The following is a 15,248-nucleotide window of genomic DNA, read 5'->3' on the forward strand; positions in this document are numbered from 1 at the left end:
GGAGTGAGAGAGAGATAGTACGTTCTAGACAGTCAATACAATTCATAAAAACTACAAATGAACAACATCAACACTGCACATTCAAATGAAATCAGCTAAATATATTACTCCGGCACTTCAACAACATCATAACGTAGACACAACCACTTCGGACACAACAGCTCTGATGGACGAGACACGTCGGACCAGACAGCTCACTAGAACTCACATTAACAATCTGCTGTCTCAGTAGAATGATAAGCAGCTGGCGTCCCTGAGTGATCTGCCTGAAGATGTAAATGAAGACACTGTGGAAAGGAGGTCAGTCAGTGAGTTTGTATTACAGTATGTGAAAGGGCAAAGTAGGCACACATAAAGTGCCACTAGATTGTATTTGAAGGCTTGATCCGGTAGACAACACTATAAAAGCTGAATGTATTGCTTGATAGGACTTCAGTATACTGCTTCAAGGCAGGTAGCCTAGCGGTTAAGAGCGTTGGGCCAGTAACCGAAAGGTCGCTGGTTTGAATCACTAAGCTGACTAGGTGAAAAATTGACCGATGTGCCCTTGAGCAAGGCACTTCACCCTAAGTGCTCCTGTAAGTCTATGGATAAGAGTGACTAGCAAAATGTACAAATCAATCTTTTGACAAACAGCTCAAACGATCAATAATTTCTAGGAATCATGATCAACTTAAGTTTATGACTTAGATGCCTTATATCACGTTTTAAAGACAACTGTCACTTTACCTTAAGACTGTGCTTTAAAACTACTTGCTACCTTCATAAACACAACTTTAACCCAACATAACCACCTCAACATGAACAAAGAGGAACTCACAGGATGATGAGAGAGACCAGGAAGTAGAATATCTCACTCCTGATGACGTGCTGGTAGATCCAGACAGTCCACTGAAATGCATCCACCCTGTTCAAATCGTCCATCCAGATCTGTATTGCACTGAAGGTGGTGTTGAGGCCCCTGAAGGGCCCACACTTGTCTGAGGGGGGCAGACTGGGGGAGGGATCAGGGGAGACATGGCAGTTTGAAATGCTTAGGTCAGAGAAAAGGAGCCAAAGTCAACCAACTTTCAATCATCCAACTTTCAGCACATTTTCAACTTTCTTACTGGAAGGTTTAAGTATAGCGTCATGCTTTTGAATAGCTGCTAATCAAACAGCATGATTCCACGGACTATCTCAGCCCCTAAAATTAAACCAAACTGAATTTGATCAATTAATAGTTATCAATTAATGACAGACTCCAGTTCTTCTGAACAAGCCATATTTATCCAGAACTAGATGGAATCTGAACCACTCCATATATCTACAGGTGTTTGTTTGGCCTTGCCTTAATCTATGACAGCCTTAACATAACATAAGTCCCTAGATTAGCCTTGCCCTGACCGCTTATACACCTACGTCCACACGGTGTAGGCCACCATGGACAGAGCCCCCACGAAGGAAGGGAAGAAGAGGATAGCGATGAAGATGGTTTGCATCTGAGCCGCCCTGCCGGCTCGCCTGGGGGGCTGGCAGTTCTGGGTCAGGCTAACCTGGAGGACACAATGTATAGACAGGGCATTACAGAGCTGGAGAGGGAGATGGAGAGAGGAGGAGCCTGGTGACGGTGTCTTGGCAACGGCACGATTTGATGAACAGGTAAACAAAAAATGACCTTTGACAATAAGGGAGAACTGAGAGTAACAATTAACCTGCACCTTAACCAGGAATAAAGTAATTATTAATTTGTCAGGGAGGTATTTATTTAGCTAGGCAAGTCAGTTACCTCTCTGGACTTCATGTTACACAATACATGTATGTTTTGTTCGATAAAGTTCATATTTATATCCAAAAATCTCAGTTTACATTGGCGCGTTACGTTCAGTAAGGTTTTGCTTCCAAAACATCCGGTGATTTTGCAGAGAGCCACATCAATTTACAGAAATACTCATCATAAATGTTGATGAAAATACAAGTGTTATGCATGGAACTTTAGATAAACCTCTCCTTAATGCAACCACTGTCTCAGATTTCAAAAAAGCTTTAACAGAAAAGCACACCATGCAATAATCTGAGTACAGTGCTCAGACAACAAAACAAGCCATACAGATATCCGCCATGTTGTGGAGTCAACAGAAGTCAGAAATAGCATTATAAATATTAACTTACCTTTGATGATCTTCATCAGAATGCACTCCCAGGAATCCCAGTTCCACAATAAATGTTGTTTTTAGTTCGCGCGTTTAGTACACAACCCAAACTCACAAGGAGCGGGCAAGTCCAGGCGAAAGTTCAGACGAAAAGTCATACTACAGTTTGTAGAAACATGTCTAATGATGTATAGAATCAATTTTTAGGATGTTTTTAACATAAATATTCAATAATGTTCCAACCGGAGAATTCCTTCGTCTGTAGAAATGCGATGGATGCAGGTCGCTCTCACATGACCGCACGTGATCAGCTCATGTCACTCTGGCAGACGTCTGACTCATTCAGCTCTAATTCCCCCCTCCTTCACAGTAGAAGCATCAAACAAGGTTCTAAAGACTGTTGACATCTAGTGGAAGCCTTAGGAAGTGCAATATGACCCCATAGACACTGTATATTCGATAGGCAATGACTTGAAAAACTACAAACCTCAGATTTCCCACTTCCTGGTTGGATTGTTTTCTCAGGTTTTTGCCTGCCATATGAGTTCTGTTATACTCACAGACATCATTCAAACAGTTTTAGAAACTTCAGAGTGTTTTCTATCCAAATCTACCAATAATATGCATATATTACTGGGCATGGGTAGCATGCAGTTTACTCTGGGCACTCTGGGCACCTTATTCATCCAAGCTACTCAATAATACTCAATATTTACAATGACGGCCTACCAAAAGGCAAAAGGCCTCCTGCGGGGACGAGGGGCTTGGATTAAAAATAAATATAAATATAGGACAGAACACACATCACAACAAGAGAGACAACACTACATAAAGAGAGACCTAAGACAACAACAAAGCAAGGCAGCAACACATGACACACAACATGGTAGCAGCAACATAGTAGCAGTACAAAACATGGTACAAACATTATTGGGCACAGAACAACAGCACAAAGGGCAAGAAGGTAGAGACAACATTACATCACGCAAAGCAGCCACAACTGCCAGTAAGAGTGTCCATGATCGAGTCTTTGAATGAAGATATTGAGATAAGACTGTCCAGTTTGAGTGTTTGTTGCAGCTTGTTCCGGCTGCAGCAAACTGAAAAGAGGAGTGACCCAGGGATGTGTGTGCTTTGGGGACCTTTAACAGGTATCATGTTATTGTATTTGATCAACTAAATCCTTTATTGCAGACACCTTCCACTTGTAGTTTTTTTTCTTCAGATGAATTGATGAACATGTAATGATTTCCCTGTATATACCACAGGGGAAAAAACCTTTTTAATTTCCAGGACACTCATATATGTTTCCTCATTGTATTGGAAAATCCTAGTGACCATCGCTACCATCTATAAATAGAGGTAATTCTATGCCATTCAACCGTGTCATGAAACATTCAGCACCCTCTTCAGAAAAGAGTAACACGAGCCTGGCCCATTCTGCTATGGCATGGTATCTAGGGCAGTGAATCAACACTGTGCTGCGCTAGCAATAACAATTCCTGCTGGGGTCACTTGCCATACTAAAATGTACTCACTCTCTGTACTATAAAATACTTTTTTCACTGTACTGAATATGTACTCACTGCTTTGGATAAGAAGTGTCTGCTAAGGGGCCTATATTATCTACCGTAATGAACAGGTTACCTTCTTTAGGTAGAAGAACCATACTGAACAGGTTACCTTCTTTAGGTAGAAGAACCATACAGAACAGGTTACCTTCTTTAGGTAGAAGAACCGTACTGAACAGGTTACCTTCTTTAGGTAGAAGAACCGTACTGAACAGGTTACCTTCTTTAGGTAGAAGAACCATACAGAACAGGTTACCTTCTTTAGGTAGAAGAACCATACTGAACAGGTTACCTTCTTTAGGTAGAAGAACCATACTGAACAGGTTACCTTCTTTAGGTAGAAGAACCATACTGAACAGGTTACCCTCTTTAGGTAGAAGAACCATACTGAACAGGTTACCCTCTTTAGGTAGAAGAACCATACTGAACAGGTTACCTTCTTTAGGTAGAAGAACCATACTGAACAGGTTACCTTCTTTAGGTAGAAGAACCATACTGAACAGGTTACCTTCTTTAGGTAGAAGAACCATACTGAACAGGTTACCTTCTTTAGGTAGAAGAACCATACTGAACAGGTTACCTTCTTTAGGTAGAAGAACCATACTGAACAGGTTACCTTCTTTAGGTAGAAGAACCATACTGAACAGGTTACCTTCTTTAGGTAGAAGAACCATACTGAACAGGTTACCTTCTTTAGGTAGAAGAACCATACTGAACAGGTTACCTTCTTTAGGTAGAAGAACCATACTGAACAGGTTACCTTCTTTAGGTAGAAGAACCATACTGAACAGGTTACCTTCTTTAGGTAGAAGAGGATGAAGAACTTGATTATCTGTATCACTGGGAGGAGGGGAGAGAAGTAGATTCCGATCCTGCAGACAGAAAAACATGGTTATAAGAATTGACCATATCTCATCCACAGTACTGTGTTATGTTTTACTATGAAAATAGATGGAGCTATAGATGAACAGAGACTAGAGTCGAGGACAGCACAGTTCAGTACAGTAGAGTACATTAGAGCACAGTAGAGTAGAGTACATTAGAGCACAGTACAGTAGAGTACAGTACAGTAGAGTACAGTACAGTAGAGCACAGTACAGTAGAGTCCAGTAGAGTACAGAAGAGTACAGTAGAGCACAGTACAGTACAGTACAGTAGAGTCCCGTAGAGTCCCGTAGAGTACAGTACAGTACAGTAGAGTCCAGTAGAGCACAGTACAGTAGAGTGCAGTACAGTAGAGTACAGTACAGTAGAGTACAGTACAGTAGAGTACAGTAGAGTACAGTACAGTAGAGTACAGTGTAATGAAATAACGTCAGTACCATGCCAGGGTCTGTGCATAGATCAGGTCAAGGACATTCCTGGCAACGTCAAACTCTGGAACTCCCAGGCTCTGTATGCATTTAGTCCCAATGACACTGGTGGAGAAAAGAACTAAGGAGTTACAGAAGAGCATTTTTCACTGAAACCTTCCCTCCAAACAGAAAGATGAGTTACAGTATATAATTCTACTGCATACTGTAGCATGTTTAGCTTTAAGTGAACACGTTATGGGAAAATGTGTTTCGAAAATGCCACTCACTTGCTCAGGAACTCTCCAAAGAAGGATCCTAACATTATGAAGAGGAAGTCCATAATAACCAGTCTGTACAAGGCTTGTCCTACGATGGACTCCCAGCACTAAGACCAACGATTGGAATCACAGTGGTGAATGAACACACAGTACATATCAGTGACAATCAAAAACATTTCTGAAAGCATGAATGTGATTTGGTTTAAAAGGACTTACTGAAAATGTATTGGCCACATCCTTCATCCAGTAGTAGCATAGAATACCCAGAATGGACATCTTGAGAATGACGTTTCTAAAAAGGAAAACATCATTCAAAACATCAGTCATTGTACAGTATATGACCGTTCTGTTTTTTCCTGATATTGTATTAAGCATATTTAGTCTTTATTTATGCATTACTGTAATATTTAATTCAGCCGTTACTTTAAATTGATCATTGAGCAAATAGTTTTGATCAATCGATTTCAATATACAGTACCAGTCAAAGGTTTGGACACACCTACTCCAGGGTTTTTCTTTATTTTTACTATTTTCTATATTGTAGAATAATAGTGAAGACATCAAAACTATGAAATAACACATATGGAATCATGTAGTAACCAAAAAAGTGTTAAACAAATCAAAATGTATCAAGAATATTCATATCCTTGTTTCAGGTCCTGAGCTACTGGCAGTTAGATTTGTGTATGTCATTTTAGGCAGAAATTGGGAAAAAGGGTCCGATCCGTTGACATGAAGGTCAGTCAATCTGGAAGATTTCAAGAACTTTCTTCAAGTGCAGTCGCAAAAACCATCAAGGGCTATGATGAAACTGGCTCTCATGAGGACCACCACAGGAAAGCAAGACCCAGAGTTTCCTCTGCAACAGAGGACAAGTTCATTAGAGTTACCAGCCTCAGAAATTGCAGCCCAAATAAATTCTTCACAGAGTTCAAGTAACAGACACATCGCAACATCAACTGTTCAGAGGAGACTGCGTGAATCAGACCTTCATGGTCGATTGCTGCAAACAAACCACTACTAAAGGACACCAATAATAAGAAGAGACTTCCTTGGGCCAAGAAACATGAGCAATGGACATTAGACCGGTGGAAATCTGTCCTTTTGGTCTGATGAGTCCAAATGTGAGATTTATGGTTCAAACCGCTGTGTTTTGTGAGATGCAGAGTAAGTGAACGGAGGATCTCTGCATGTGTGGTTCCCACTGTGAAGCATGGAGGAGGAGTGTGATGGTGTGGGGGTGCTTTGCTGGTGACATTGTCAGTGATTTATTTTGAATTAAAGGCACACTTAACCAGCATGGCTACCACAGCATTCTGCAGTGATACGCCATCCCATTCTGGTTTGCACTTAGTGGGACTATCATTTTGACCCAAAAACACCTATAGTCTGTGTAAGGGCTATTTGACCAAGAAGGAGAGTGATGGAGTGCTGCATCAGATGACCTGGCCTCCACAATCACCCGACCTCAACCCATTTGAGATGGTTTGGGATGAGTTGGACCGCAGAGTGAAAAGGAAAAGCAGCCAACAAGTGCTCAGCATATTTGGGAACTCCTTCAAGACTGTTGGAAAAGCATTCCCGGTGAAGCTGGTTGAGAGAATGCCAAGAGTGTGCAAAGCTGTCATCAAGGCAAAGGGTGGCAACTTTGAACAAGCTAAAATATATTTTGATTTGTTTAACACTTTTTTGGTTACGACATGAGTAGGTGTATCTAAACTTTTGACCGGTAGCGTATGTATTTTTAAATGTGTTTTGTATCCATCTCTAACCTGACTATGATGGCATAGACCTGCATGCGAGGGTTGGAGTAGTGCTCTATCTTTTTGAACAGAGAGTAGAAGAGAGGGACGACCAGATTGATCAGGGACACCACAAAGGGGAGGAGGAGAGTAGCGGCCTCCTCCAGGAGAGAGCCGGAAACTTTGTCCGCTGACTGCCTCGTCCGCTGGAAAGATACCATAGTAGGTCAGTTTGCTCTGAAAAGGACAGTTTTGTGTTTCCCCCATGTTAAAAAGAGGCTTTGGAGAGGGTGAGCTGTTCATAGATCAGTGCCTAGAAGCAACCAGCCTGGAGAAAAGATAAGACACCGAAGTCTGGACATAATCAATCACAGCTTTAGCAAGATAGTGTCCAGTTTCCATTTGAGATTTACCCCGATGTTTTACACAAAAGGTTCAGATTTTTCTGTTTCCATCTACGAGGGCCGGCACCCATGTCTCACTGGGCCATGGCTACGGCTGACATGCTCTGACTTGGAGCCAAGGCCCTGGGTACTTTTCAGCTGGCATTTACATAACAATGGCTAACTGTGGACTTTAACACCTTGTCACAAAGCAACAGTCTTGATGATGCAGATGTTGTCGATTCTGTTCTCCCCAAGTCTTTATCGTCACACTCCTGATGGAAACACAAACACTTGAGCTCACATTAACAATAAATCAGTGGTGACACAATGGTGTAGGGTAAGTCTTAGGTGCTCCCGAGTGGCGCAGCGGTCTAAGGCACTGCATCTCAGTGCTAGAGACATGCACCTTGGTTCGAATCTAGGCTGTATCACAACCGGACGTGATTGAGAGTCCCATAGGGCGGCACACAATCGTTAAATGAAGGTTAAATTGAAAAAAAAAGTATAATAATTTGGTGGAAGTGTAGCAATGATGTCACACTAACACCGTTATAAAGATCAGACCTTGTACAGCCAGGAAAGTAGTATTGTATTGATGCTATATGATTCAGATATGCTCAGGTGCACACAGACACAATGACACACTTCGAATTACTGTATACAAGGGTATGTCTTATACCATGGTCATAGACACTAGTCCCGGAGCTACACATTGTGCAGGCATTTGTTTTAGCCCAGCACTAACACACCTGATTCAACTAATCACCGCCTGGTCTTCATCATACTTAGATGGATCAGGGTCAGCTGATCCCCGGATCATACATTAACAACACAAGCTTTATAAGGAAGCAACGTGCCATCGTGTCACAACGTTTATGTAAGGTCTCCCTTGGGAAAGAGTTCTTCTGACCTCAATGGGACTTCCTGGTTATATGAAAGTTAATAAAATGTACTATACCCATGTATCATATTGACACAGGAAGTAGACACTGGCGCCACAGCCCAAGGCCATGCCCGTGGAGAGGAGCCAGGTGCCCAGGAAGACCCCATAGTGCTTCAGCCTCTCTGTCAGAGGTAGCAGGGCCACCTGGACCTTTTCTGATAAGGACTCCTGGAGGGGAATGGAAACATTATTTCAAAGTTATTTCACAGTTGGTTATCTGAGAGAGATCCTATTTGGGCCCCCTAACAAGTCAGAGAGCAGAGTATTCTATGTATGGAAGAGCAGATCAGAACTGAGTCACAAGTACTGGACATTTATCTAGTCTCTCAAATGTGGGATTTGTTCAGCGATATTACATTCTTTCTTTTAACAAAGCTACAGTTATGATTTGGCCATGAGGTCAACAAAGCTACAGTAATGATATGGCCACGAGGTCAACAAAGCTACAGTAATGATATGGACATGAGGTAAACAAAGCTACAATAATTATATGGCAATGAGATCAACAAAGCTACAGTAATGATACGGACATGAGGTAAACAAAGCTATAGTAATTATGTGGCAATGAGATCAACAAAGCTACAGTAATTATATGGCAATGAGATCAACAAAGCTACAGTAATGATCTAGCCATGAGGTCAACAAACCTAAAGTAATAATATGGACATGAGGTCAACAAAGCTACAGTAATGATATGGCAATGAGGTCAACAAAGCTACAGTAATGATATGGCAATGCAGTCAACAAAGCTACAATAATGATACGGCCATGAGGTCAACAAAGCTACAGTAATAGTTTATCAACAACAGTGACATTAGTCGCTTGTAAAAGCCTGATAACCTGCCAGCTCACACAAGATTTGGTTCTGGTTTCCGAGATTACAGTGAAAGTGACCTTGAGTTGGATGCGCAGATTGTTCTTGCGCTGTCGTACGGCTTTCTCGTTAGTCACACTGAAGTCCCAGCTACACAGGAGCTGCCAGGCTCCACCCAAGCCTGAGTCTGCAAGGACATACTTCTTCCTGAACGAGCTGGCCATGCTGCAAAGAGAGAGAGGGGGGAGGTCAACAATCCACAAAAGTGGATATAACTATACGAGTCAACAGCAACCTTGGGAAAATCCTCTGCATTATGATTAACAGCAGACTCATACATTTCCTCAGTGAAAACAATGTACTGAGCAAATATCAAATTGGCTTTTTACCAAATGTTTTACCGACAGACCACATATTCACCCTGCACACCCTAATTGACAAAGAAACAAACCAAAACAAAGGCAAAGTCTTCTCATGCTTTGTTGATTGAAAAAAAGCATTTGACTCAATGTGGCATGAGGGTCTGCTACACAACTTTATGGAAAGTGGTGTTGAGGGGAAAAACATACGACATTATAAAATCCATGTACACAAACAGTGCGTGCGGTAAAAATTTGCAAAAAACACACACATTTCTTTCCACAGGGCCATGGGGTGAGACAGGAATGCAGCTTAAGCCCCACCCTCTTCAACATATATATCAACGAATAGGCGAGGGCACTAGAACAGTCTGCAGCTACTAGAATCTGAAGTAAAATGTCTACTGTTTGCTGATGATCTGGTGCTTCTGTGACCAACCAAGGAGGGCCTTCAGCAGCACCTACATCTTCTGCACAGATTCAGCTAGACCTTGGCCCTGACAGTAAATCTCAATAAGACCAAAATAATGGTGTTCCAAAAAAGGTCCAGTCGCCAGGACCACAAATACAAATTCCATCTAGACACCGTTGCCCTAGAGCACACAATAATGTATGCAGAGCAGAATTAGTCCAATACTCTCTAATTACCAAAATCCAGAAAAGAGCTGTTAAATACTACAACCACCTAAAAGGAAGCGATTCACAAACCTTCCATAGCAAAGCCATCATCTACAGAGAGATGAAAATGGATCAGAGTCCCCTATGCAAGCTGGTCCTGGGGCTCTGTTCACAAACACAAACAGACCCCACAGAGCCCCAGGACAGCAACACAATTAGACCCAACCAAATCATGAGAAAACAAAAAGAGAATTACATTGGAAAAAATTAACAAAACAACAGAGCAAACTAGAATGCTATATGGCCCTAAACAGAGAGTACAGAGTGGCAAAATACCTGACCACTGTGACTGACCCAAACTTAAGGAAAACTTTGACTATGTACAGACTCAGTGAGCATAGCCTTGTTATTGAGAAAGGCCACCGTAGGCAGACCTGGCTCTCAAGAGAAGACAGGCTATGTGCACACTGCCCACAAAATGAGGTGGAAATTGAGCTGCACTTCCATCCTCCTGCCAAATGTATGACCATAGAGACACATATTTCCTTCAGATTACACAGATCCACAAAGAATTAAAAAACTAACCCAATTTTATTAAACTCCCATTATCTACTGGGTGAAATACCACAGTGTGCCATCACAGCAGCAAGATGTGTGACCTGTTGCCACAAGTAAAGTGCAACCAGTGAAGAACAAACACAATTGTAAATACAACCCATATTTATGTTTATTTATTTTCCCTTTTGTACTTTAACATCGCCACAACACTGTATATAGACATAATGTGACATTTGAAATGTCTTTATTCTTTTGGAACTTATGTGAGTGTAATGTTTACTGTTAATTTTGAATTCAAGATGACGTAGCAGTCAGACATCTTTGTCTTGTCTCGTATCATGTATATATCTTTTTATATCTTCTTCTTCGGATTCTTTTTAATATTTTTCCTAAACCTCAACTTCAAAATACTCTCCTGCAACCCGCCTCACCCAATGTGGTGTGGATCTGTTTTTTTCTAAAGTATTTCTATTCACCTCCAAACTGGAATACCTCAACTGAAGCTAGCTAGCTAACTAGCTACCAGCTATCAGTCAGCTAACCCTTAGGTCGGAAAGCTCTAGCCAGTTTGTACAACGCGTTTCAAACCAGAGCATACCGGACCTATTTTTCTCTCCATATCCCCGGATTCCTATCGCAAACTCTGAACCCTTTCATCTGGATCATGGCAGCTAGCTAACCGCAACCCGGGTTAACTACTCCTGGCTAACGTTTCCGTCCCGTAGAAAGCACCAACTAGCCTGGTGCTAGCCCATGCTAGACCCATCTCCCGGCTAGGGCTCCTGGGCTACTCCTGAAGCCCACTCCTCGGCTACAATATCCGGACACCTTCTACTGCCGGTACGGGGCACGGAACCCTGCCGATCCTTCACAACTGGAATACCGACATAATCTGCCCGAGGATCTCAACAGTCCCCTCACGCTCGACATCCCCTGAAGAACCATTCTGCTAACCGCGGCCTGCTAGCTATCTATAACATATATGACTGTTAGTTGATCCACTGCCCAGTTTCTTGGACCACTATACCCATTTTGCCAATTGGACTTGGACCCTCTGCTACTTGGAACCCTACTAATTCCACGACTGGTCTATCGACGTCACCACACGAGAGGGCAAAAACAGACTTTTCCCCCATCGCGACGTCCCTCTAAAGCCCTTATGCTAGCTTGCTAGCCCCGGCCTGCTAACCGCTAGCTTGCTAGCACCGGCTTGCTAACTGTCTGAATCGCCGTGCCCCCAGCCAGCCTAACCACTCACTGGACCCATACGATCACTTGGCTATGCATGCCTCTCCCTAATATCAATATGCCTTGTCCATTACTGTCCTGGTTAGTGATTACTGTCTTATTTCACTGTAGAGCCTATAGCCCTGCTCAATATGCCTTAACCAACCATGTTGTTCCACCATCCACATATCCGATGACATCACCTGGTTTAAACGTCTCTAGAGACTGTATATCTCTCTTCATCACTAAATGCCTAGGTTTACCTCCAATGTACTCTCTTCCTACCATACAGTGCCTTGCGAAAGTATTCGGCCCCCTTGAACTTTGCGACCTTTTGCCACATTTCAGGCTTCAAACATAAAGATATAAAACTGTATTTTTTTGTGAAGAATCAACAACAAGTGGGACACAATCATGAAGTGGAACGACATTTATTGGATATTTCAAACTTTTTTAACAAATCAAAAACTGAAAAATTGGGCGTGCAAAATTATTCAGCCCCCTTAAGTTAATACTTTGTAGTGCCACCGTTTGCTGCGATTACAGCTGTAAGTCGTTTGGGGTATGTCTCTATCAGTTTTGCACATCGAGAGACTGACATTTTTCCCATTCCTCCTTGCAAAACAGCTCGAGCTCAGTGAGGTTGGATGGAGAGCATTTGTGAACAGCAGTTTTCAGTTCTTTCCACAGATTCTCGATTGGATTCAGGTCTGGACTTTGACTTGGCCATTCTAACACCTGGATATGTTTATTTTTGAACCATTCCATTGTAGATTTTGCTTTATGTTTTGGATCATTGTCTTGTTGGAAGACAAATCTCCGTCCCAGTCTCAGGTCTTTTACAGACCCCATCAGGTTTTCTTCCAGAATGGTCCTGTATTTGGCTCCATCCATCTTCCCATCAATTTTAACCATCTTCCCTGTCCCTGTTGAAGAAAAGCAGGCCCAAACCATGATGCTGCCACCACCATGTTTGACAGTGGGGATGGTGTGTTCAGGGTGATGAGCTGTGTTGCTTTTACGCCAAACATAACGTTTTGCATTGTTGCCAAAAAGTTCAATTTTGGTTTCATCTGACCAGAGCACCTTCTTCCACATGTTTGGTGTGTCTCCCAGGTGGCTTGTGGCAAACTTTAAACAACACTTTTTATGGATATCTTTAAGAAATGGCTTTCTTCTTGCCACTCTTCCATAAAGGCCAGATTTGTGCAATATACGACTGATTGTTGTCCTATGGACAGAGTCTCCCACCTCAGCTGTAGATCTCTGCAGTTCATCCAGAGTGATCATGGGCCTCTTGGCTGCATCTCTGATCAGTCTTCTCCTTGTATGAGCTGAAAGTTTAGAGGGACGGCCAGGTCTTGGTAGATTTGCAGTGGTCTAATACTCCTTCCATTTCAATATTATCGCTTGCACAGTGCTCCTTGGGATGTTTAAAGCTTGGGAAATATTTTTGTATCCAAATCCGGCTTTAAACTTCTTCACAACAGTATCTCGGATCTTCCTGGTGTGTTCCTTGTTCTTCATGATGCTCTCTGCGCTTTTAACGGACCTCTGAGACTATCACAGTGCAGGTGCATTTATACGGAGTCTTGATTACACACAGGTGGATTGTATTTATCATCATTAGTCATTTAGGTCAACATTGGATCATTCAGAGATCCTCACTGAACTTCTGGAGAGAGTTTGCTGCACTGAAAGTAAAGGGGCTGAATAATTTTGCACGCCCAATTGTTCAGTTTTTGATTTGTTAAAAAGTTTGAAATACCCAATAAATGTTGTTCCACTTCATGATTGTGTCCCACTTGTTGTTGATTCTTCACAAAAAATACAGTTTTATATCTTTATGTTTGAAGCCTGAAATGTGGCAAAAGGTCGCAAAGTTCAAGGGGGCCGAATACTTTCGCAAGGCACTGTACCTTTGTCTGTACATTATGCCTTGAATCTATGCTATCGTGGGCAGAAACCTTCTCCCTTTACTCTCTGTTCCAAATGTGCTAGACGGCCAGTTCTTATAGCTTTTAGCCGTACCCTTATCCTACTTCTCCTCTGTTCTTCTGGTGATGTAGAGGTTAATCCAGGACCTGCAATGCCTAGCTCCACTCCTACTCCCCAGGTGTTCTCATTTGTTGACTTCTGTAACCATAAAAGCCTTGGTTACATGCATGTTAACATTCGAAGCCCACTCCCTACGTTTGCTTTATTCACTGCTTTAGCACATTCTGCCAACCCAGATGTCTTAGCCGTGTCTGAATCCTGGCTTAGGAAAACCACCAAAAACCCTGAAATTTCCATCCCTAACTATAACATTTTCCGCCAAGATAGAACTGCCAAAGGGGGCGGTGATGCAATCTACTGCAGAGATAGACTGCAGTGTTCTATTTTACAATCCAGGTCTGTGCCAAAACAATTCAAGCTTCTACTTCTAAAAATTCACCTTTCCAGAAACATGTCTCTCACCGTTGCCACTTGCTATAGACCACCCTCTGCCCCCAGCTGTGCCCTGGACACCATATGTGAATTGATTGCCCCCCATCTATCTTCTGAGCTCGTGCTTCTAGGTGACCTAAACTGGGACATGCTTAACACCCCGGCCATCCTACAATCTAAGCTTGATGCCCTCAATCTCACACAAATTATCAATGAACCTACCAGGTACAACCCCAAATCCATAAACACGGGCACCCTCATAGATATCATCCTAACTAACTCGCCCTCCAAATACACCTCTGCTGTTTTCAACCAAGATCTCAGCAATCACTGCCTCATTGCCTGCATCCGTAATGGGTCTGCGGTCAAACATCCACCCCTCATCACTGTCAAACGTTCCCTAAAACACTTCTGCGAACAGGCCTTTCTAATTGACCTGGCCGGGGTATCCTGGAATGACATTGACCTCATCCTGTCAGTAGAGGATGCCTGGTTATTCTTTAAAAGTGTCTTTCTCACCATCTTAAATAAGCATAGTCCATTCAAAAAATGTAGAACTAGGAATAGATATAGCCCTTGGTTCACTCCAGACCTGTATGCCCTTGACCAGCACAAAAACATCCTGTGGCGTTCTGCATTAGCATCGAATAGCCCCCGTGATATGCGACTTTTTAGGGAACTTAGGAACCAATATACACAGGCAGTTAGGAAAGCTAAGGCTAGCTTTTTCAAGCAGAAATTTGCATCCTGTAGAACAAACTCAAAACAGTTCTGGGGCACTGTAAAGTCTATGGAGAATAAGAGCACCTCCTCCCAGCTTCCCACTGCATGAGGCTAGGAAACACTGCCACTACCAATAAATCCACTATAACTGAGAATTTCAATAAGCATTTTT

The 15,248-nt window shown here is 42.4% G+C and overlaps 1 protein-coding gene across 4 annotated transcripts in view; it reads right to left on the reverse strand.

The window, feature by feature from the left end:
* Positions 1-15,248, reverse strand: part of LOC109880903 (transmembrane channel-like protein 5) — a 31,793-nt gene that overhangs the window by 1,860 nt on the left and 14,685 nt on the right. For 3 of the 4 annotated variants that reach the window (XM_031831803.1, XM_031831818.1, XM_031831808.1), the window contains 10 exons: positions 9,242-9,386; positions 8,363-8,515; positions 7,049-7,224; positions 5,493-5,568; positions 5,286-5,383; positions 5,026-5,121; positions 4,500-4,575; positions 1,402-1,535; positions 821-994; positions 209-287 (listed from right to left, as the gene is read on the reverse strand). In XM_031831803.1, coding sequence (XP_031687663.1) covers positions 209-287; positions 821-994; positions 1,402-1,535; positions 4,500-4,575; positions 5,026-5,121; positions 5,286-5,383; positions 5,493-5,568; positions 7,049-7,224; positions 8,363-8,515; positions 9,242-9,386 — 1,207 coding nt within the window. Of the gene's footprint in view, positions 1-208; positions 288-820; positions 995-1,401; positions 1,536-3,182; positions 4,464-4,499; positions 4,576-5,025; positions 5,122-5,285; positions 5,384-5,492; positions 5,569-7,048; positions 7,225-8,362; positions 8,516-9,241; positions 9,387-15,248 lie in introns of those variants that run through there. The other variant, XM_031831828.1, reaches the window with a different exon arrangement.

Source organism: Oncorhynchus kisutch, linkage group LG1, assembly GCF_002021735.2.
Source record: "Oncorhynchus kisutch isolate 150728-3 linkage group LG1, Okis_V2, whole genome shotgun sequence".
Classification (NCBI taxonomy): domain Eukaryota; kingdom Metazoa; phylum Chordata; class Actinopteri; order Salmoniformes; family Salmonidae; genus Oncorhynchus; species Oncorhynchus kisutch.